This window comes from Chelonia mydas, chromosome 8 (genome assembly GCF_015237465.2).
Source record: "Chelonia mydas isolate rCheMyd1 chromosome 8, rCheMyd1.pri.v2, whole genome shotgun sequence".
In the NCBI taxonomy this organism is placed as follows: Eukaryota; Metazoa; Chordata; order Testudines; family Cheloniidae; genus Chelonia; species Chelonia mydas.
Genome location: NC_057854.1, coordinates 91,283,707 through 91,307,781, shown reverse-complemented (window position 1 = coordinate 91,307,781; position 24,075 = coordinate 91,283,707). Strand labels below are relative to the sequence as shown.

General features: G+C 39.7%; 1 protein-coding gene across 5 annotated transcripts in view; it reads right to left on the bottom strand.

The window, feature by feature from the left end:
- Positions 1 to 23,372, bottom strand: part of MYSM1 (Myb like, SWIRM and MPN domains 1) — a 30,281-nt gene extending 6,909 nt beyond the window's left edge. For 2 of the 5 annotated variants that reach the window (XM_037907783.2, XM_037907784.2), the window contains exons 1-17: positions 23,218 to 23,372; positions 19,782 to 19,857; positions 19,471 to 19,541; positions 18,115 to 18,192; positions 17,951 to 17,977; positions 17,331 to 17,409; positions 13,353 to 13,451; positions 11,671 to 12,449; positions 9,998 to 10,128; positions 7,042 to 7,145; positions 5,174 to 5,251; positions 3,173 to 3,261; positions 2,768 to 2,822; positions 2,631 to 2,681; positions 1,776 to 1,850; positions 1,233 to 1,421; positions 735 to 867 (exon numbers count right to left, since the gene is read on the bottom strand). In XM_037907783.2, coding sequence (XP_037763711.2) covers positions 735 to 867; positions 1,233 to 1,421; positions 1,776 to 1,850; positions 2,631 to 2,681; positions 2,768 to 2,822; positions 3,173 to 3,261; positions 5,174 to 5,251; positions 7,042 to 7,145; positions 9,998 to 10,128; positions 11,671 to 12,449; positions 13,353 to 13,451; positions 17,331 to 17,409; positions 17,951 to 17,977; positions 18,115 to 18,192; positions 19,471 to 19,541; positions 19,782 to 19,857; positions 23,218 to 23,294 — 2,191 coding nt within the window. In that variant the 5' untranslated portion in view covers positions 23,295 to 23,372. The remainder of the gene's footprint in view (positions 1 to 734; positions 868 to 1,232; positions 1,422 to 1,775; positions 1,851 to 2,630; positions 2,682 to 2,767; positions 2,823 to 3,172; positions 3,262 to 5,173; positions 5,252 to 7,041; positions 7,146 to 9,997; positions 10,129 to 11,670; positions 12,450 to 13,352; positions 13,452 to 17,330; positions 17,410 to 17,950; positions 17,978 to 18,114; positions 18,193 to 19,470; positions 19,542 to 19,781; positions 19,858 to 23,217) is intronic. The other 3 variants (XM_037907785.2, XM_043552576.1, XM_043552577.1) reach the window with 2 other exon arrangements.
- Positions 23,373 to 24,075: the final 703 nt, after the last annotated feature.

Genomic DNA, 24,075 nt, shown 5'->3' with positions numbered 1-24,075 from the left:
TCTATGGGCAACATCCTTATAAGTAGCCCATTCTGTACTGCTGGAAAGGGGAAGAGAGCTGGGATTCCTGCCAAGTTATCAATCCCGGAATCTGTTTAGGACTACATCTTTTCATATTAGCCTCTGGCTGATAGGTATGATTAGTGTGAACCCCCTCTGCACACCAAATTCCCAACTGCTGAAAAGGAGCATCATGTTATTCTACCCCTTCATCAATCTCTTTTCTTTGCTTCTCCACCCCTCTTTCTAGATCTCTGTGATAGGCATGGAGGGAGGAGGACCACCCTGTGTCTGCTGCTTCAGCAAACTATGAGCAGAGTGAAAGTGACATAATTCTTAAGGGTTTCACTGGTGTCCACAGAGTTCTGAAAACCAACAGAGAAACTGACCAGTCTTGATAACTTCACTTGGCTGTGATTTGGGAAACCCATGAGCAGCAACAGAGACAATACATGTCTGTATGCAGCCATGAAGACAACACTAGATCTCTGTATACTTGGAAGTATTTCTTTACACTCATGAGGTCACAAAATACTAATGGTTTTTTAAAGTGAAAGTGAGATTATGCAGGAACTGATGGTTTAAGCCCCTCCATTTGCCAGGGAAAGCTGCCCAACTTCAGAGATGAGAGAATCCTTCAAACCCTTGTTCAAATGTTGAGAATATAAATGTTCCATCTAAAATCCTGAAGGATCAAGAGGAGTGGGGTAAAAGTAATTAGTTCAGATACTTACGGTATGAGCCATCAGAACTAATCTCATCACTAATAACCAGACAAGTAATCTGGGAATATGGAAGAGGATTATTTCGGTTATAAGGACTTATGATCATTCCAATGAACATTGCCCCGCCTCTGGAGAAATAACTCTAAATGAAGGAAAAAATAAAATTGGTAATATATTTTCTAAGTGCAATACAAACTCCCCTTCCAACTATCTTTTATATTAAAAAAATAGAAGGTAGAGAGACACATTAATAAATCCTTAAAAATCTGAAAAACAGGTTACCCCACTCCAATGTAAATATAGAATATTATATTTATTATCCTTTCTTTCCTCAATTTCAATTAAACAATCTCTAAATTAACCACTGTAAGACACTGTAAAGCTAAAAATCAATTTACAACCAAAATGATTTTCAATTGTGCAACCCAGAACCATTACTGCATTAAGTATATTAAATTATAAATACTAGAAATGAAAAGTTTTTTTTAACATACACACAAAGAGTACCTGGTATTTAGCCTGCGTGTCAATATCTCGTATCGAAGGGTTGGGGTCAAAAGCAGGGTGAGAGTGGTACCACCCAATAACACTGTACCCTCTAACAGCCAAGGTTTCTGAGGCCTGAGTTTGAGACACTGGATCCATCTCACACTGTAGTCCTGTACTGAGACTATTGCATGGTTCTGCTGCACAAATCTGTAAATAACATCCACATATGTAGAAATGGAAACACTGAGTGAAAACATTTAAACCAATCATAAATCAATGTTAAATACTAGATTTTATGCAAGCGTAGAAGAGATATGACAGCCAGATATTTTTACGAGATCTTAAATTTTGTAATGTCAACATTACAATAATTAACTTTTCAAATTTCAATTTTTTAAGATTAAAGAACAACTAATTCAATAATCTGTAGGACATTAACTCTTGAATACATGTTTTTTAATATAAGGCATTTAACCAATACTTTTAGTGAAATGCAGAATGAACACTGACCCCGCCCACCCAAAAAAAAAAAAAAAAACCCCAAAAAACCCAACAACTTACTTCAACAATTCTATCAGCTTCAGAGTATCTTCCCCCTAACAGGCCTATTACTTCTGCCATAGAAACATGAGCATGCTAAAGATATATAATACGAACACATTACTTAAAATATTTGTTAAAATATCCATTTTCATAACTGTTGCTAATCTTGGATTTACATTATAAAATACTGTCTTCATAGGTTCTTTCACAGTAAGGTTTAGAAGGAAAACTGAGAACAATAAAGACTCTGAAATACTGTGTGTTTCAATTTAAAGTGAATAAATAAAGATTATCTTTGCCACCCATCTAAGTATTAAGTATGTATGAGGTGCTGTTAGTTGGAGAAACTGTCACCATTTAACACCAGGAACGCTGTGTCAAAACTGAGAAGACTTTGGCCTGGCCTGGCCCACTTTGTTATTATAAAGAGAATATGCAAATACTGAATCATCTTCTGGATTGCTAGGCAAATAGAGTAATGATCCCAATGGATTCTAAAGTGGCAACATGCACACTGAAGAGATGTTTCTTTTGGAGCAACAGCTATCACAGAAGATGGATATCCTGGGAGAAATGGAACTGCGTATGGATCTGATACTACTCTTATTTAAGTCAGTGACAACTCTCCAGTGACTTCATCTGGAACAAGAATAGGCATTAACAGCCATTCATGTTGGTAGACAACTTGCATAAACTATGGTTATTATTACAGTAAAATATATAGACACAACCCTAAAGAGATGCAGCAGTTTGGGATTTCTCCTGTAGTAGACTCTTGCTTTTAGTTCTGAATGGGAAGGAAACTAATGAGAAAAATGGGGCTATATCAAAATATATACTTCAGTCCATTATAAAACAATGCTTAATCCTTACCAAGTCCATTATTAAAAGTGCTTCTGAAGCCACTTTCACCTGAAATGGTTCCTGAAATGACAAACAATAATGAGTATCAGAGACATCCTGTAAGTAAATAAATGAATGTTCTTGATTATTCATGAATATGTACTTACTCGTTTTTCTTCAGTGAAGAAACAGCAAGGTATCAGCTGAAAGGGATCAAAGGAACTACAAAATGAAAGAAAATTTCTCTAAAGATAAGGACAATCAATGAAAAAAAGTCTTTAAATAAATCACATTTTCTCCCAGCAGCTCCTTCTTTGCTGGAATTGCTCATTCCCCCACTCCAGTGACTGCTCCCCAATTACTGGAATTTTGTGATTTACACCCATGAATTTCAACGGTAAAGTTTTGTAATTTACAACTGTGATGTCAGACTTTTAAAAAATCTAGATTGCAAAGCACATATGTCTACATAGTAATGATTCACAACATTTAGGTTTGAATCTATGCAAGCCAATTATTATCTCTATTTCCAAAAGAGATATTGTAGAGCAAACAGCACACAAAAAGAAAACCTTTTTATTTGTCTTGATCCTTTAGAAGGTTTTGCAGGTTTAAGTTTCTCCTCCTCTCTCCTTCTTGCTAGTTCCTCAGCAGAGAGATGCTAAAAAACAAATTTTATCAGTAATGATTGCCAGGCTCCTTCAAAATACCTAGATTCTGGGCACTAATTTGCACCCTGCCATGCTAGCAGCTTTTGTCATTGGATCACTCATCATGCACTGAAACAGCCAGAATATATCATGCAGTGTGAAAATAGTGACAGAGACATTAGCACATAGATCTGTTTTTGCAGGAAGATGGAAGAGACTCTTCCTATCATCCCCCAAGGCTTGATCTAGTCAGAGTTCAAGTAATGGCATCCACATCTCACACAAGCCTTCACTGTCAAATGTATGTGCAAGTACTACCTCCATTATAATCAGTTGGTCAAAACTTTCTCAAAGCAGTTCCTCTTTGGTGCTGAAATTTTCCACATTGTCTCAACCTAAAGATCATTCTTTGCAGGAAATGGTAGATGCGGCAGCCAAAGCCATTGAAACATTTTAGTTATTAGAGCCCATGCTTGCCTCAATCATGAAGCGTGGCTGTCTTGTGAGTGACATTTTGTACATACATAACTCAATGGCAGAAAAGTGGATTTTGTTTAAACTGCATGTGTTCTCTAGGTTTCAATGAGATCTAATAAACAAATTGAGTTTGAAAGAAAGTAGTTCAGTAATCTTGATGTCATTAATGTCACACATTTTTCTCCACACAGGAAGAGTAGGATTATCTGTTAAGTTTCTCTGCTCATTCTAAGGTTTAGAACACTAGGAGTGTGGATGCACAGTAGACAATTTTCTGTTTAGTCTAAATTGACTTTGAATGTTGATGGCTCTGCGAAGTACTTCAGTGTCATCTAAACTTGCAAACACTTCAAAAAACTCTGGAAAATCTTAGAGTTTGGGATATCATACAATTTTGGGGAGGGGAATGGCGGGGATGGCGTTGTTCACATTTCCTGAACTCTATCCCTAGAGGAATAAATACAGGTCTGGAAACCTAAAAGGCCTAAATTTTCTTTCCACCTCAGCTAGCCTTAATAAGGTCACAGTAAACAGTGTAAGAATCAGGACTGAAACCGTGACTGCTAGGTCTAGTCTACTAAAACAGTGCTTCTGAGGTACATCACAAACGCTCTATTTTTTCCCCAAGATAACCACTCACTGAAACTGTTATTAAGCCCCCACTGTCTTACAGCTAAAAACCCAGGCTAAAGGTGGGAACTGGTCAGTCACACATCTATCACCTCTCTCTTTCTTGTGCAACATATAAAACTCAGTATGTGATGTAAAAAAACTGTGTAACATAGTACATAGTCTTCAGGTTGGTTTATTTTTGAAGTCACTATAAAAGATCTACAAAGCAAGGCAAGCATCAAATAAGTTTTATTTGTTACGAAAAATGTTTAAAATAAGCAATTTTTTTTTTTTTTTTTTTTTAAGATAAACTCATACTCTTATTGTTGACAATTTGGAATAAAGAGCAACCATATTGTAAGGTATAAGCACAAAAGAGCACAAATTCAGCTCCCAGCCTTAACTCTGCTTTTCCAGATTTATGAATGCTTGATATTTCAACCTTAATGTTGAATTAAAGCTACATTTTTTATAAACAAAAGATTTATATGATGTGAAATGAAGAGCAACTTTTCACTGAATGAGAGTAAGACTGATGAAATCTGCAAATTAAAATAAGAAACATTATGGCCATGCCATGACATAGTGTATGCTTTATGGTATAGCTGTACAAGTTTGGGACATGCATACTCAAAAGTACATTCACCATGATATTAGCACAGTTGCCTAACAGTTGCTCCAATATTATTTTCAAATCATGGTTTCAAAAAGAACAAATGTAATTTTAATGCTTATTATGCAATCATTTTTTCTACTGCCTTTGATGAGATACCATCTGATAAATGGTTAGCAAGAACCGTATCTACCAGAACAGTTTAAAAATACAAGAGTTACCTCAAATGTCTGTCCTTCCAAATCCTTGGCATCACACCAGTTTCCCCAGGGGTCTCGCACACGCCGTCTTCTTGTACGCTGTAGGAAGAAGGTAGAATACTAGTCAAACATCATCAATCCATACACGTCAAAGCATTGACATTTGCTGAATTTAATCAGCTATAAAATGACATCCAAATGGCCAGTGGCTCATAAGCATTATGACTCCCAGAACAGTCCCACTGAATAACATAGAACTCTTTACTTTGGTTTATACTCAACAGTTGGCAACCTTTCTAGAAATAAATCCGGAAAGGTTTTCCTTAAGCAGTACAGTAAATACTTGAGTAAAGATCCATGGATCCATCCAGCTAGTACAAACAGCATGGTTTATTATATGTGGGCTTGGAAGATTTCTCTCTTTTTTTTCCAATTTCAAGAAATATTGATTTTTATTTTTAAATTTTTAAGAGTTTTTATTTTTACAGTTATGGGAAATTGGGCGGTGGGAGGATAGAGTTGGAGTTAGGCCAGCACTGACACTATGTCTACATGGGGCTCCTTGTGTGGCCGAGGGGCCCAAGACACTGAGGCGCTAGGTACCAGGGAGGCCTGGAGAAACAAAGACCCTTAGCTAAGGCTCCAAGGACAATGACGAGCCCCTGGCTGCAGGGAAGGCCACAATTCCTGCCAGGACAGCCCCCGCACTCCTGGTTGCTGAGTGAATGAGTGAGCAGGGCCGTGACAACAGAGCTGTAGGTGGCTCCCTGTGCTGCCACATTACAGGTGACACCCATTCCCTGCAGGCGCATGGTGTGGGGAAGGCTGCGGTCATGGCAGGGCAGAGCAGAGACACCCAGACAGGACCACAAGGGGAGGTGGAAGATGAGCTGCCAGCTACAGGAAAACCATACTGTTGCCAAACGGCCCTGCCCCCAAGCAGGACTTCAGCCTTCCCTGCACCTGCAGGGATCAAGCATCATCAGCCCTGCAGCCATGCAAGAAGCTCTCTGCAGCTTCGTTGTCAAGGCCCACTCACTCCCATAACAGCACCGCTGCAGAAGGCTCAATCTATGGTGCCACAGACCCAATACTACCCAATCCCTGCAAGCACAAGGTGCAGGAGCGGGAGGCTGCACTTGCATCAGCTGTTACTTATGGATATTTTTTTCATCAATTTCAGTGTGTCAGCTGAAATCAACATTTATGGACATCAATTTAAATCGAATACTACGAAGACTAAGTATACTGCTAAATAATTGCAAATTGTGATGCAAACAATATTGGGTATGGCTCATGCTTTCTGCATAACATTTTTTATTTCATATATGGATTTTCTTTTCTGTCACTTCCTTTGTGGGGTTGATTTAGTTTTCTTGCACCAATGGATTTAAACACATAAAATCTTTACAGCAAAATAAAAATTTGGTATTACATACACTTGTTACATAATTATCCTGCAAATCTTATTCTTTTAATAAAGCAATAAATTATTTATAAAGTCCCATATATGCGTGGTTATAAATGCTGAGCTCTAAATAAGTCACTCCAAAAACCTGGTAAATTTACAAATTAAAACGTAGGCAGCCTCACAGCATGCTGACAGAACACTCCAGTGCTTTCTCATGGATGCAAATTGGCAAATTATGCTGGGTTTTCTAGCTCCAGACAAGTTGGAGTGGAAACCAACTGTGCAATAGAATAGCAATTAGGACAGGTATGACAAAGAGTAACACTGGTGCTAAAGCAGACACTTGACTCAAAGAACGCTCAGGAAAGTGATCGAAGCTGAATGGGTTAAGAAGAAATTCAGAGAGATGTCCTGTATCGAAAGTGAAAGTTGAAGAGGCCCTATCACTGACACATGCAACTTTTTATTTTCATCTTACCATGGACTGCAAACGCTGAGCAAGCTGGTATGCTTCTATGGTGTCTTTGCCTTCTTTGGATCGTGTTTTGTCAGCGGGTTGTGGTCTGTTATACACAGCCTGTTCTATAGGAATGCAGAGCGCACACGTTATTTCCCACTAATCCTGGTAAATAAAAATTCCATATTTAATAAAAATCTCAACGAGGAGGTATTACTCTATGATAAGGCAATAGTATAGTCATGTGGTCCTCACTCAGCAGGATACCAACTTTAAGAAAGGAAAACTTTGTTCTTATCTGTGATTTTTCTTTCTAAGACCCCCGTGTCCAGCAGTCTGTATGGTGCGGCATTCTCCCTCCTCCAACGGTTGGAGGCAGAACAAAGATTCACGCACAGCTAGGGGCCAAGATCACCACCTGTGGAGAATCCCAGAATGATGGCTTCCAAAGCTGAAAATTACTAGCTGTGGGGCCAATATGAGTCAATCAAGAGTATGATGGCCTTTTCCTTTAATATCTTTTTTCTCATCCTTGCCACTAGAGGTACGTGGAGAAAGCCATAAAGTAAGCATTAGGGCCACCTTTGAGTCAGAACATTGATTCCTTCCCTTGAGGCAAAGATCTGATTGGAGCCCTGAACTTTTTCTACACCTCCTGAAATAGAGAAAGATTCAAGCTCCAGGTCCTTCCTGCTGAGCCTTTATGTGGATAGCTTAGAGGGGGGAAGATAACTCTCTGACAAAGTCAACAGATGTATCACTTCCTTGTGGACGGAGGAAGATTTAGTTCTCCCTTGTTGGCTGATGTATGCAACTGTAGTGGTGTCATCAGCTGTGAGATACATGATGCTGGTGGACTGGCTTTTGAAAGTAGAGGAGGGTTAGCCTGATGATCCTGAGCTCTAGCTCATTTATATGCCTCTTCTTCTCCAAACTGGACAAAGTCCCGTGAGCCACTGTCCTGTTGAGGAATGCTCCCCATGTATGAAAGTTTGCTGTGATGGTGATCATGAATTTCACCAGTTCTGATACTGGACACACTGTTGGAATCTTAAAGGATGATTCAGTCCACCACTTGAGGGAGGAAGTGATTCACTTTGGAACTGTGATTCTCTGTTTCTGATTGATTGCAATTTCTTCCTATGATAAGAAAAAATCATCTAAGCATCCTTAGATGAAATCTAGTCTGTTGTAGAGTATCTACACATGGAACTAGCATACGGAGGAGCTGTATCAAGGACTTCTAGGGATGTCTGATGACCACATGACACTTGGTGAATTAAAGAGGTCTTCTGTTGTCTCTCCTCTGAAATGGTGTCTATGATCACTCCTAAAAGCAAAAGTCACTGAAATAGCTAGAGAAGAGTCTTCTGCATGTTCATCAGAAACCCATTATCGCAGATGCAGATTACAATCTCCTGTAGATGCTGAAGGGCGATCTGATAGTCTTCTTTTCAGGTACTTGTCCTAAGCAGGGAGAAACATATACCCCCTTTCTCTGAGAATGCAAGACCACCATGATCTTTGTGAAGACTCGTGGGGCTGACACTAGTAAGAATGCGGGAGCCCTGTACTGAAAATGCTTCCCATTGTAACAGAAGGGCAGAAATTTCCAGTGACTCGCCCTGATTATCACATGAAGGTAAGCCTCCTTGAGATTTACTGAAGTCATTAAATACTGGAGTGATAGAGTTGTAATGATAGACTTTAGTGTTTTCAATCAGAACTTCAGAGACCTGGTGGATTTGCTGAAGGATTTGAGATCTAAGATGGCTCATGTCCCCATTCTTTAGGGTCACTAAGAGTACCAAGTACACCCCATAAAATCTGTCTTGTTGGTTCCAGCTGTACCGCCCTAATGCCAAGAAGGCTTTTACTTTTTGGTGTTTGGTTAAGTTGTTTGATCTGGGAAATATGAATGTATCTCTGGGGAACTGCTAAGTTTGATGGCATAACCGTGTAGAATTGCCTGTAGCATCCATTTGTCCAACGTACATGTCTCCCATATCTGGGTAAATTTCTGAAGCCTCTTGCCAAGTTAAGAGGTCTTCTTGGAAGTGGGGCCCCAGACATGGTCTGAGGCAAACCTTGCTTAGAAACCCATAGTTCTAGGAGTCTCCAGTTAGTCAAATTCAAGATGTTTTTGCTAGTCCAACCCTGAAGGCTTTGCTACAACAAGGAGACCCCATGTTTGCCCAGGAGTGGAGGCAGAGAACTCAAGTTATCCGCAAAGAGGCTGTCCTGGCCCCAGGCTGGCTGTCAATCTTTGCTCTGCCATCAACCAACAGAGTGAGGAGGAACATTGCATAGTACAGACTGTAGGACATGAGCAGGGGCTCTGAGAATTATGTACGTTCACGCACAAGACACCTGTGGTTCCTTCAAACTATATACCAGGTTAGCTAAAGAAATAGGTTAAACCGCTAGTTTTCAATAAGTTATGCTTCTCCCATCTTATGAGAAAGTGCAGTCAATAAATAAAATCCGTACTTGAAGACACCAAGTATTTTGAAAATTTAAAAGCAAAACAAAAGCACAATTTATTTTCTTTCAGAAGGTCTATAATCTTAGAGCCAGATTCTGCAACCTTTATACCTACTAATACCTACTCATACAAGTAGCCCATTAGGATTTACATGATGACAGGGGTGGGAGGTCAAACAGGTCACAACGCCATTATGCGAGGTACCTGCCCCAAAGAGCTTACATGAAACAAGGGTGACTGGAGACTTCAGAAAAAAAGGGAGATGGAATGAAGACTACCCACATGGGTAGTTTTGATTGGACTGAATGCAGAAGGTACTCAGCAATGAATTTAACTCAAAAAATTCTTTTGAAAAATATAGATTTTTCTCTCCCTTGATTTTTATATCTCATGTAACATACATAGCTTATCAAAATGGTTTCTGACCAATAACAGATATTGTTAACATCGTGGTTATAATTTGAATGGATGCAGATTAAAATTTTTTTTTACCACAACCAAAGTTAATTGCTCCTATTAACTCCAGGTACGTGTGTATCCGTCCAATACAGTTAACATCACCACAGTTCTTTAGGCCTGGCCGTACTGAAGTCTTATTCAGGTATTTAGGTTTACATCGCTCCCTAAAATAAACCATAGAACATTTTAAAACAAAAAGAAAATGGATCAGTAAAAAGAAAAAAAAATAGTTTAATTGTCCTGTGAAGCCATTTGAATTTCCTTGTATTTTTTCTACAGGAATTATTGGAAGATTCTGACTATTTAACATGTGTAGCACTCTGACAAAGAATGCTAGTGGTAAACAGGCTTATAATCACCCCCAAAAAGCTACTCATGAAGTAGGATTGTACTGTTTGAGTGGTTGTTTTCTAAAGTACACTCTCTGAAAAACAAAATATGGAATTGTTAGAGTATTCATACAGATATCTAAGTTTAATAAAAAAAATGCAAATTTATGATGGTGTTTGAGGCTGTGCAGATTTATTCAAATACATGCACAGGGAAAAAGATATCCACACACAGCATAAAATATAAGCCCTGGAAATGAATGGTGCCAGGGAGCAGTAAGTTATTGAAATGAAATGATCTTGTTAAAATAAAATACTTGTGTCCATTCTGTGTCACATGTTCTACTGTATTAAACAATTATTTTAAGTAACTGCATAAACAACTTGTAGGTTAATGTGCGATAATCCTGTTTTTTATCTTTCATGCACATTTACTGCTTTGAAGTCTGTCAAAAATTTCCCTAGAAATATGGGAGCTTACAACTACTCCAGAACTAGTGAATAGGTTATCAATTTATAAGGCAATTAAACTAGAGCTGAGAGACTATTGTAATATTTTTGAAGTGAGTACAGTTAAACCCAGAAAACAAAGCTACAGGAGAACAAATTGCACGGCAAATTAGCCTGTCATAGTAAAACATGGGTTCCTTAAAATGGTTCCATGAAGACAAACTGTACAATATTCAAGACTCTGAATAGTGCTCCCTGTTGAGAAGGACCCATTTTAAAAATGGTTTTGATTATCACTTTTTGCTCTAACATAGCCACTTAAGAGTTTCTATTTCTATAAATTCTATAAATTCAGTCTCCTACCTGTCCCAGACTGAAGAATGGACACACATTACCGACATCACTAGAGAACAACTTGCATGGGAATTTTATGTAAGGTCTGAAGGACAAGACCCAGAATATGGAAGACATATACCAGACCCTTGAATATATTGTGATATGCATCCCATCTACATACCATTACTGTGTGATAATAACTGCAAAGTAGTGCACTAACCAGTATTACTCTGTTCTCTCTTCTCTCTTTTGGTGTAATACAATAAATTGACAAAACTGGAGAAAGAATTCTAGAATAAATTCTAGCCATGTGTTTTGAAAATGGACACCCATTTTCATAATTCTCCAAAATTTTTTAATTGTTGAAATGTAGAATGTTCCTTTATATTTAAGAAAAAAGGGAAGAGGGGAGGGATATCCCATCCATAGCCAATGCTGTTACTTCTCAATCTTGTGAAAACAGCTAAAATATCAGAATTTTGGCAGCATTCTGAGCTAGGCCATTAATTCCATGTCTGTTCTAACTGCATCAAAACAGCACATCAGCAGCCTTAATCACATATGTTATAAAATGAAATCAATTTATCTTACCACTGATCCAAAATGTAATTTCTAATTTTCAGATAGCGCTCTGGTGTTTTGGCCTGACGTCCCTCAAAAAATTCTGGAATAGCTTGCTTTTCTTCTCCCAGAATGATATTTCTATCAATTTCCACTTCTTGATCAGGTGGCTTAAGCTCCTCTGCTTCTTCTTGATTTTCTTCATCCAATTGGCAAGAAGGATGGAAAAGCATTTCATTATTAACTAAGTCCTTCTGCTCTTCATTAAGTTCTTGATCAACTAATTGCTTGGTGTCATCAAAGGTCCCTTTCCTGTCTTGCTCACTTTTCTCTGTAAATTCATTAAATTGCAGATAAACTGATTTCACAGATTCATCACCATTCACGCTCTGTTTCTCAGAGCATGTGGCTGCAATGTCTGGAAACTCCAGTGCTTCTACCTTGCCTTGCTCGGCCTTTTGAAAGTTGTCTTCTGCAAACTGGGGAATTGCAAAATTGTATCCAGCAGACCAAAAAGCGTGTTCTCTTCCTCTGGTTTCTTGAATTGGACTCTTCAGAATATCAGTTAATTTAGATTTGCCAGGTTCCGGTGGGGGTGCATGAGAAAGCAGCTCATCCATTTCATCCGTGATATCTACTTCTTCATCATCCGATAACTTTTCAATTTTCACTACGTTCAGGTTGGGGTCTGCACGGCCCCTCAGGTTTACCGGTGCCCATGCCACCACCTTCTCTCCTTCATCCTCAACAGGAAGACTATTGCTGCTGTACTGACTTTGTTCCTCTTTTTCAGAGTCATCAGTTTTTGCCTTAAAGTATAAATGGATAAGAAAAATTAAGCATACCCCAATAATGAAGTTTAAATGTAAAAGAACACTATTAAAATCAATGGCATAATCAATTTGGTTCAGTCTAGAGGGATCATTAAGTTTTATGTATTAATTTACAAAGCTTGCCTTTGTCAAATTGGGTCCAACGCTCAGTTTTCATGATGTTCTCCTTCAAAGGTCAGTCCTATATTTCATTATTTTATACTTATATATATAAAAAAGGGATTAAGAAAGGACTGGCTGGCAAAGCTTCCAGAATTGTGGACATCTAGCATTACAGTTAGCATTCATCAGCTAATTCATCTTCTCTCAGCTCATTTTACTTATAAGAAACTATACATTAAGAAAATCATCTTCAGGTTTTTCTTACTGATTTTTGTTTTAAAAAGTAAAACATTGAAAAAATGCAGACTTTAAGGAACTTATGCAGCATTATAGATGTGCATGACACTTTATATTCAAAATAAGGCTAGTCCAAAGGATATTAATGTATGTATTTATTAGTAGCTAAAGTACACACAATTGTCTTTTAAAAAAAGGTCCCAGAAGAGTTCAGGTGGCAGTCGGAAATTACATTACACTGGACAGTTGCAACTTCTGAGTAGTCAGAGGCCAATCTGTTTTCAGTCTAGTAATATATTCCAAGTATGTGGGTGTCCAATAAAACAAACCATATTGTTTATTGCTTGTTAGAGCATTTAAAATTCCCAACAAGATTAGAATAATTCCAAACCAAGTCAAATTTCAGATTTAAAAATCAGCAGATAAGCAATATTTCAACGATAATGTCCCATAAATGCATGTTTGCATTCAAAATATCTGAGAGGAGCATACTTGCCCCACTGCCTTTTTTACAAACAGAAAATGGCATTTCATGTTTACCTTGTTCTTAAAGTATTGCCTGGCATAGCTCTTTACTTGTAGAACAGTGCGACTTCCAATCAACTTGGCAATTTTTGTCCATCTTCGGCCAAATTTAGCCTAGTGTGACAAAACGAATTAAAATCAACCAATCTTTTCTACATCTAGGTATCATTCTTTATGCAAGAAGAAAGTTTTACAGAAGTAATTATTTATTAGAAATAAAAAATACTACTCGATCCTTGCGAAAAGTCCCATTACCTAGACACTGGACAGCCAGAAATTATGTTTAAGCAGTAAGTGTTATTAATTCACTGCCCCTTTATGTGGAGACTCATCAATGGCCTGATCTTGAAAGCACTAAAAAACATACTGCTTACTACCTTGAGGAGTTCCACTGAAGCTAATTAAGCATTTGTAGGACTGGGTCATGCATTTGTGTAATACTGTAGTATTCTGCATTCCACTCTTGCACACAAAAGAGCTCAACTTACTCAAAGTCTGAACCACAACTTAAATCTGCATCTAAGTTGCTTAAATTAAAAGTTACTCAGAGAGGCGCTCACAGCATACAGTAGCTTGCTACAAAATCAACTGACCTTTTTCCCTTTTAAGAGTTAAATACTGAATTATAGAAGTCTCATTAAATTAAAGCACTACTAAATTTAAATAAGCCTTTTGGAACTCTGGTCCTGCTCTTTCCAAACAGGTCCATAGTTGAACATCCCCACCTCATGGTATGTTAACTATATTGTATATAAACTTAACTACACTGTATATAAACTACATTTCTTAACTACACGGTATATAAAAAGTAAAAACCCAACAGTTCATGTATGTGCACATCCATTCCAAATCCTCTGAATGAATAAAACACCAGATTTAGACTCTGATCTTGCAAAGATTTATGCACATGCTTAATTTTATGCACTGAGTGTCCCACCAAAGTCAATGGAACTACTCACAGAATTAAGAATATACGTTGAGTTTCTGCAGGATTGGGGTCTTTAATTATGCACAAAAGGCAATGCTAATGCAACCTCAAGATTAAGATTTTTCAAACTTTAAAATATGGTTCTACTTGAAAATGATTAAAAGCTGCATTGGGGGAAATCAAAACTTTTTGTGGCCCCATGCCAAATGTGCTCATTTTAAAGTGAAAAGATTTATTTTTCCTAACTGCCAGTCCTACACACTTACCCCAGGTTCTAAAAGTCAAACTCGGTTCTTTCCTTTACATACATTACCACCTATAACAGCAGGCCTAATTCCACCCATGCCAAATTCTTCCATTGAGTCTAAATGCAAATTGACACATATGTATCTGTGCTAGACTGAGGGCGTTATAATATCAGATGAGTGAATCTAATCAGGAAGGCTGCATTGGTTCACGTTAAATGTGAATGCTTACTATGAAGCTAAGTCCCCAACAACGTTCCCTCTAATTTTTTCCACCCATGTACGGAATAAATTTTGTTACGTGCACCAAGGTAATGTGCGGATGTGCACCACCAGTAGAAACAAAAAACCTAGATATAATATATATTTTTTAAAAGTTACCAATAGGGATAACTACTCCAGCCAGGACAAGACAGGCATTTTACAATTCATTACTAGAAGAATTCAATTTAAGTGTAAGAGAGAAATAAAAATTATGAAATGCATAGACCAGTCAAAAAACTAAAATAACAGACTTTGAAAGACTATAATTACAGAGAATATATGTGCATTGCAGGAAGTACCAAGAAGTAACAACAACAGGTGTGTGACACAGACTGTGCGTACTGACTGCTAGGGAAGTTTCTGAGAGACGCCCGTACACGGTTTCTCTTTAAGGCACTCACTAAAAGCTCTCCTCCTCCTGAACCATGTCCCCCCACCCCCACTCTGCAGAGGTGGGGTACATGGGCAGGGGGAGAGACAGTATCATAGAATCTCAGGTTTGGAAGGGACCAGGAGGTCATCTAATCCAACCCCCTGCTCAAAGCAGGACCAATCCCCAATTTTGCCCCAGATCCCTAAACGGCCCCCTCAAGGATTGAACTCACAATGTGGGGTTTAACAGGCCGGTGCTCAAACCACTGAGCTATCCCACAGTGTGAGTGAATAAGTGAGAGTGTGTGTGTGCTGGCTGCTGGAGAAGTCTCTGAGAGACGTGTGCTGTCTCTTTAAGGCACTCACTCACCTGAAGGCTTGTTCAGACCTCAGAGCTGCTGTAAGTCCTTAGCCCTGTCCCCTCTACCCTGCTCTGTGGAGATGGGGTACAGGGGCTGGGGGAGGGGGATACCCTGACATAAGCACCTTCCTTCCCCCCACTCTGCACAGCCAGCAGGAGGGTCCCAGGAGCAGCTGCAGGAGCAACATGGCTGCAAAGCAGTGGGGATGGAGTGGCACCTGAACACAAGCTGCTGGCTGGAAGTGCCTGGCTCTGCTAATCAACTGCGTGGCACTTGAATCTCTCCTGGGCAGATGTCCAACCACACAGCTTACAGGGAACACAGGCCACCAGTTATTCAAGAAGCTCCCCACCAGAGGACCCAGGCACCTTTGCAGGTCTGGGGTCTAAAGTTCCCATGTAAGGAGGCACAATACTTTGCATCCTTCTAAATACTGTTTAAGTTGTATTACTTTCAATATTCTATAGCAATATGATTTTCAAAGTCAAAGTAGGCCCATTAAAAAGCCATGTCCACTACAACATTCAAAGGCACTGCTTGTAAAGGGTTATTTGCTTGACAAAATACAACTTTCTATACCCCGCTATTTTAGTTGGAGATGTTTAAAAGAAAGTTACAAGAGTTAGAATTTTTTTAATGGAGAAAATTTATTTTTTACATTGTCTTTATAATAAAAAATTGATTCAATATTTTTTCTCAAACTTTCAAGACAATATTAATCTTTTGAAGAAACCAGGGCTGAAAAACTTTCACCTGCCAGGCTGATGTTTGCTAAAGTTATGAACAACATGGGATTAGAATAGAAATGCTACAGCAGCCTTTACTTTAGCTGCTGTTAGTGCACCTTCTATTATATTACATATATACAAGCTTTCAAAAGAAAAGCATGCTTACAAAAATCATTAGACGTAATCATTGCAATGACACTACAAGGACACAACTTGCAATCATCCATCCAAGTAGTAATTAAGACTAATTCTGACGTGTTTTACATGTCAGATTAGATATATCATCCAAAAAACAGCAAAGCCCTCTGTTTTCAAGCAATGAGCTAGCAAAGCCTTGTTAAAATCAATGAGACTGTGAAGGTCCAGGGATTCACCCACCTGGATCTCCTTGTATTGTCAGGGGCCTGTGTCTGTTTATTGTCGTTTTTTCGCAGAGCAATAGGTAAGAGAAAAATAGTTTTAGAAAATCTGACTGGAAGTCACAAAAATTAGCAGGACGATTCAGGGATTGGTGTATTTATTACATATGTTACAGTAATGTCTAGAGGCAACAACCAGGCTGGGGTCCCACTGTGTTGTACTCTTTACCAACATATAAAAAAAAGCTCCAAAGTATGTATATTAGTGTCTGAGGAAAAAAATGTTTTTTCAGTTTACTAGATTTCAAGGCACCTCTTCATGTTTGACACTTCCTTTGTAAACTACAGCACCGCTATTGTAACACTGCAATAGACAAATCAGTAGCCCCTGGGACAGTCTAAGGCCCAAATCCTGCAACTGGATCTGGGCAGGCAGACCCTTGTGGACAACCAAGCTGTGCTGATTTCGATGGAGATTCACAAGCTATGTGACTGTGTGACCAAGGCCTAAGTGTGCCTGATTTACTATTCCATTGTTAGCAATTGGAAATTATTTTTAACAAGTTAAAAATGAAAAATTAGCAACTTAGTGCACTGCAATTATTTTTATTTTGCAATGAGAACTCCGTTCATTTTTTATGAAAAAGGGTTAATATAGTGGTTTTTTTTAAATTAAGGTAGTTTTTTTGGTTTGTTTTTTACAGAAAACTGAACACTGAAAAATACAATATTTACCAGTCCTTGTTCAAATAGCTCTTTTTCTTCGATTGTCCACTTTAGTGAGCAGCTAGCTGATTTTGTCGGTGAGCGAACCCTAAAAGAATAAGAAAACGGAAGTGCCTTTTTAATGAATGAGCATCTCCAAAAGATTGCAACAATTTCTGACATGCGGATTATTATATTTCTTCAATGGAAACTTATAGGATTTGTTTTAAACGTTTATACTCTTGATGAGAGAACTAATTCTTCCAGGTTTTTGTATTACAGAAGCTAATTCAAGGAAGCACAACACCCATCCACAACTTATTTTGCAGAGGTTGGGTGGAGGGGAGAATGTGGGGGTCACATGCAACAAGGAAACTGCAAGCACTAGGAAGCCAACTGTAATTGTTCTTTTTTGTGATGTGGACATGTGTCCTTCAGAAATCCTATTAATTTAATACAGGCCATTTAACAGTCAAATGGCAATGTCTGTCAGGTTGACAATGTCCCTTTAACTATCTTACACAAGTAAAGAAACAAGACTAAATGTTAAAGGGGAGGTAAAACTGACTTTTTATGCTAGTGTTCTGTAACTTAACATAAATGAAAAAGAGCGCTTAAAAATACAACTTAATTATTCAAAAAGTACCTACATGACTTTTCCTGTTTTCTTATGTGGACTGTAAAACAAAAAAAAATAACGGTGACTGCTGATCATCTAAGCAAATATATATATTTTAAAGAAAGTCTCATTCCTGCTATTTCTGCTATTTCTACTATTTCATCATTTCTTCCACCGCCCCAAAAGCAATTTTACCTTTTCACAGATTTTTTGTCACCTTCCTTTTGATCAAGCCATATTTTTTCTGGAAGCGATTTATTAGATAAGTAATACCTGTAATCTTTACTAAGGAATTTTTGGATACACAGAACAGAACTATATACACACAAAAATTCTGATAAAATTGTCACTGGTTTAAAATACTATTGAGTTAAACAAAGGAGGAAGTGACTGTTTGACTTAGAAATAATGTGAGTATGTGGTTTACAAATAAACTAGACATTCTGCTTCCTCCACAGCCTGTTTTTCCTTATGACTTTGACACAGTAGTAGGACATTTTCTTCTCATCAATGTTAAACGCCACAGCCTTTTTGCAATTCAAGTCTGAATAATTTATTCCCATGGTAAAAACATTCTGTACTGACATTTTGTTGTTCCTCTGCAAAGTACTTCACTTCAAAGGAAAAAGGACAGGAAAACAGAGGTAACTCATATTTGTTAATAGGGTCACCAACTATTTGGGATTAAGTATCTCAGCAACATTAGGAGCTCTCATATTGTCAAGAAGCGTGAAGTGTTTCTCAGAAGTGGCATTAAAAGATCTCTTGCAATGAATGGGTATTTTTTGCCACTCAAGATATGAGTGAATGTGAAGTGAAAAAATCAGGGGACTCATGAAGTTTGGGGCACCTGAATTTTACGGATGTGTATATGAAAATTCCCTTGAAATAAAATACTTTGCAGTTATATAAACTCTGTCATCTGAGAAATGAAATGTGCTTTTTATGCATTAATAATCCCCACAACACCCATATGAGGTATTACTACCAAACCCATTTTAAAGATGGGAAATAGGCACAAAAAGGCGAAGGGTACATCTACGCTGAAAAGAAAAACCTGTGACACCAAGTCTCAGAACCCAGATTAATTGACTCAGGCTTGTGGAGCTAGGGCTGAGGGGCTAAAAATAGCAGTGTAGAAGTTTCCCACGACCCGTAAGGAGGGAGGTCTCAGAGCCTGGGCTCCAGCCCAAGTAGGACCGTCTACACTGCTATTTTTATCTCCGCAACATGAGCTCCATGAGCCCGAGTCAATTGACCCAGGCTCTGAAAGTCAGTGTTCCGGGTCTTTTATTGCTGTGTAGACGTACCCTATGAGACTCGCCAAAGCCTGAGGAAGCTGAGGGTTGCAGAGTGGCTGAACAGGGTACTGAATTCAGGTGTACTATCTCATACTTCCATGCTCTAACTATTGGAGCACAATGCTTCAAGTTCAGTAAACACTAATCTCTTTAAAAAGAATCCACTATATATCTGCTTCCTACTAGGACAGAGGATTTTATTTTGCCCTAGGAAAGGAACAGACATATAAGCAATTTGATAAAAGGATACTCTTCTTCCAACAACATTTTCTCAATCACGGCCCTGTTCTCTTCACTAATGTTGCTATCCAGTGTCCATGGCTGGAAATGACAGACATTTTTCAATTATCTTCTTTGACACACAAATATCTAATACTTCCTCTAAAGCAAAACCAATCACAGGCTGATTTTTTTTTTTTTTTAGAAAAGATAAAAACATTAATTTATGTTCTCAAGTGGCTGAGGAAGAAATACAAAGTTTTGAAAATCTCTGTGAAAGATATACCATTCATTTAAAACAGACAAACAAACCAAAAAGACTATTTCCTATAAACTACTTACAAGGCTGTTATCCGTTCTCCAAGATGAATCAAGGTAGTGATCTTGCAATAAGCCAGAAGCTATGTTTTCATAGTCTCTGTAATAAAATTTTCAATCATTTTAAAGAAGGAAAAAAAGATTTGAAAGTTCATATAGTCAGTAATGCAAACACTTTAAAAGAAAACAGGTAACCTTGTCAGAACTGACATAAAAATTTGGACTTTTATAGTGTTACTTGTATTCATTAACATAAGAATGACAGAGAGATTCTAAAATTAAAAGGCGTCACTTATATTTTGTAGAAATATTATGTAGGGCTAGCCTTTCATAAGATTTCCATTGGGCAAAGTGTAAATGGCCCCTCACAGAAAGGGACCTAACCTTTTCTTCAATATTTTTCAAATTGTTAGGGCTCTTACTAACAGTACTATCTCTCCCTTCATGCTGTAGAATCATGCATAAAGTATCAGCAAAATCAATTTCTGTTTTACTGAAAAGTTAAAAATTTTCTTCCAAAAAAGACTGAAAAGAAAGTGGGAGCAAAGCTGTGAAGTATAAAAACACAACACAGGCAACAGAGTCTCGTAGTTGTTAGAAGACAGAAGTTTTATTTTCAGCTGTCACTGCCTTCTTGTGTGATCCTCATTTAACCTCTCTATCCCTCAATTTCCCCATCTGTAAAATAGGAATAATAACGCCCTTGGTAAAGGTGCAAGATCCCTGCAGGAAAGTTGTTATTTTAGAAAAATGTAATTCTTAAGGAAAATCAAATATCAGTGTTTATTTTTTATTAAAGAAGACTGATAACCTTCACATGTACTAGTATTTAGGGCTCAGCTGTACAATGTGATACCTCATGGCACTAATACTTTAAGAAATCCAGAAACAAGTCCTATGGTTATAGAAGCTCTCATTTTAGTATGCTGCATATGTGTGCTAAGTAAGCTAGTGGAAGGAACACTTTCGACTAATAAGCTTTTTTTTTTTTTTTTTGTTTAGCTGCATTAAGTAAGAAATATTACTGTAATTGAGAGGAAAAAGGACAATTCCTAAGAGAACTGTTTTGGAAAATATTATGTATTCTTAAAAGCTTTTACATTCCCCTTCAGAAAGGGACAAATCTTCTGAAAGTATTCTGAGTTTAAGATGCTGCTGCTGTATGAAAAATAAACACATCAGCATTTGATTCACTTAAAAGCCATCACTTGAGGTTGATGATGAGGGTAAAGTATCATCACCTTCCGCTAAGCATAAAAAATTGCACTGAGATTACAAAAGGGGAAAGAGACTGAGGACTGTGGGGTCCCAATGCACATGCAAATCCTTTCAATAAAGGGAAAGCAAAATGCTAAAGTGCCTGGACTTCCTTTATGATCATAAAAAGTAACAACGAGTAAAGAGTTTTTTAAACTTCTCCATCTCTTTCAATGATTCTGTGAAAAACTATTAGCTCATTTACCCCAACATCCTGTCACTCCAGGATTGTTATATCTGTCGTTGCTTTGTCCAGTGTAATCTTGTCATTCTCAGGGCAGGTCTACACATAAAAAGCAGCAGCAGTGTAGCTGCACTGATGTAGCACATTTTTAAGAATGCTATTATGCTTCTCCTGTTGGTGTAATCCTCCTCCTTGAGAGGCAGTAGCTATGTTGATAGGAGAAGCTCTCCTGTCAACATAGTGCTGTTTACACCAGGGGTTAGGTCAGTACAACTGCATCACTCAGAGGTGTGGATTTTTCACACTCTGACTGACGTAGTTATACTGATATAAGTTTGTCGTCTAGACCAGGCCTAAGTGAGGCAATTACTGTCGCCCTGGGGAAATTACCATACAAACTAATATTTTACTGCTGAAAAACGTTCCCTGATATTCAGCATAAGAGTTACTTAGTTCAGCTTCATCTAATTACTAGGAAACTCACCCTTCCCTGAAAACAATTATTAGCCACATGCCCCCCTGAGGTGGTGCTGAAAACAGTTTAACTGCTAAACAAGACTAAACTCTTTTCTCCCACCAGTTCCAGGTACCCAAATGCAGACAATATATCAGTTTCTTAGAGTGGAGAAAGCTCTAATTGTAGGTCCCCTTGGTACATACTTTTAAAAAAAAATTCATCCACCTACATAAAATACATTTGACCCAGGACAATCTTTTCAGGACATATACAAAAAATGTGATTTTAGGCATCAGAAAATTTGAGAACCATGAAGATGGGCAATGCATGCAATACACACCCCAGGTTACAAACATCCCACATGGGCTCCTTATACAAAACAGTTTTATTTTATAAAGCACCTGTCACACACACTATGGCTTGGTCTACACTGAAAAGTTATATTGGCATAGCTGTCTCAGTCAGGGGTGTGAAAAAACACACCCCTGACTGAGGTATCCATGCCAACAAAACCCCACTGGCGATGCAGCCATGTTGACAGAGGAGGGCTTCTGTTGACATAGCTAACTTTATTCCAGGAGGTGATGTTCTATGCAGACAGAAAAACTTGTTTTGGCAAAGGCCAACTCTATACTACAGGACTATGCCTCAATAGCTATGCCGGTGTAGTGTCTGTAGTGTAGACATACTCTTCATCCCAAAGTTGCTCTGGAGTGTTCAGCATAGATGCAGAAGCAGCTTATTAATATGAGCAAGAGAAAAATTAAGAAGTCTAAAACAGGAAAGGTGAGACAAGTGAAGCAGAGCTACAAATGGGCAGGTCATATTCAGTTTTGCCAACTCTCACGTCTTGCTATATTTTTTCAGAAAGCCCCAGCTTCTGGATTCACGTGCTTAGCTCAGAACCTCTCCTCCCCTCTGAAATCAGAAGGGACCTTTCTAACCCTCACGGTTGCGCCCAAAGCTCGAAAACGTGACCTGAGTGGCCCCCTGAAGGCTCAGAAGCCAGCCAGTAAACACAACTGGCCCAGAATGTATTGTTCTTTTTCAAAATCGTTACTTTCACACCCATCGCATGGGGTCTGAGGCCTGACTCTGGCCTTTCACACGCCTGGGGCAGGCAATGACGTTTCTATGGCACCTTCTGCCCCCAAGCGCTCTCCACCGGGGCCACTGACACACAGAAGCGCAGGGCCCGGGGGGGGGACGGGACACTCTGGCCCCTCCCGCGCCCCCCGTCTGACGGGCTGTGCCAAGGGAGGATGCCCTGGCCCTGCCGTCCCGGGGGAGAGGCCAGTTCCCACGAGGACATCCCCTAGCCCGTGCGCTGTCCAGCCAGCCCGCCTCGGAGCGAGGGGCGCCCGGGGCCTGCAGCCGCGAGGGGGCTGAAGAGGAGGGAGCCCCGATCTCCCCACAGGGGGCAGGGCGCGGAGGGAGTCTCCCCGCGCGGGTGAGCGGTGTCTCGGGGGGGCGGGGAGGGGACGAGAGCCGAGCTCTCCCGGGGGCGGAGTCTCCCCTCCCCTCCCCTCCCCTCCCCTCCCCTCCCCTCCCCCACCGCTCACCCCCGCAGCGCCCCGCCGGCCGCGGCTGCCGCCGCATCCCCTTCGACGTCCACATCCGCCTCCTCCGCGGCAGCCATGGTTCCGCCGCGGCCGCCGTCTGATCGCGCGAGAGAGGCGGGGCCACAGGACCACCCCCTGTCCCGCACGTCCGGCCCCCCCCCACCCGATGCAACTGAGCAGGCGCAACACTTTGAGCATGCGCAGGACAACGCTTGAAGCCGTGCCCGATGCTCACGGTGCCCTTCCATGATTCTCTTTCTACCGTCTTCGCTTCCTGAGTCAGTATCTGACTCTCCTCGCCTGGCGGAGGAGCGGGGCGAGGGGGGAGGGGCAAACACCGGGGGAAAGGGGAGCGACGCCCTAAGGGAAGGGGAGGAGAGAGGCAAATACCCAGGGGAGGGGGAGAAGAGGGGGCAAATACCAGGGGAAGGGGAGAAGCGTGGGGCAGCGGAAGGTGCAGGAGCTCAGGTTTGTTGCTGATCTCTCCTCTCCCCCGCCCCCGTCTTCTCCAGCTCACCCTCAGATGTTCATCCCCAGATGTTCAAATCCAGCACCCTCCTTTCAGACTAGGTCTCCGCCCAATGCACCGGCCCAGTGTTCCCCCTACCTCTGCCACGTCTTGCTGACTGCGGGGTAGAAGCGCCGTGCAATTGAAATAGTGGCTGTCCAGTGCCGTTCGCCTTTCTGCTCCACTTGGAGCTGTTTGAATCCTAAATCAGAGTCACTGTGGCTGGAGATGAAAGGGTCAAAGACTTGGAAGTAGATTAGGCTCCTGGCAGGTTTAGGAACTGGTCTGGTCTGGTTATTTCCTATTGATGTAGTTAGAATAGCGCAAACTTCTAAAGTAGGCATTGTAAA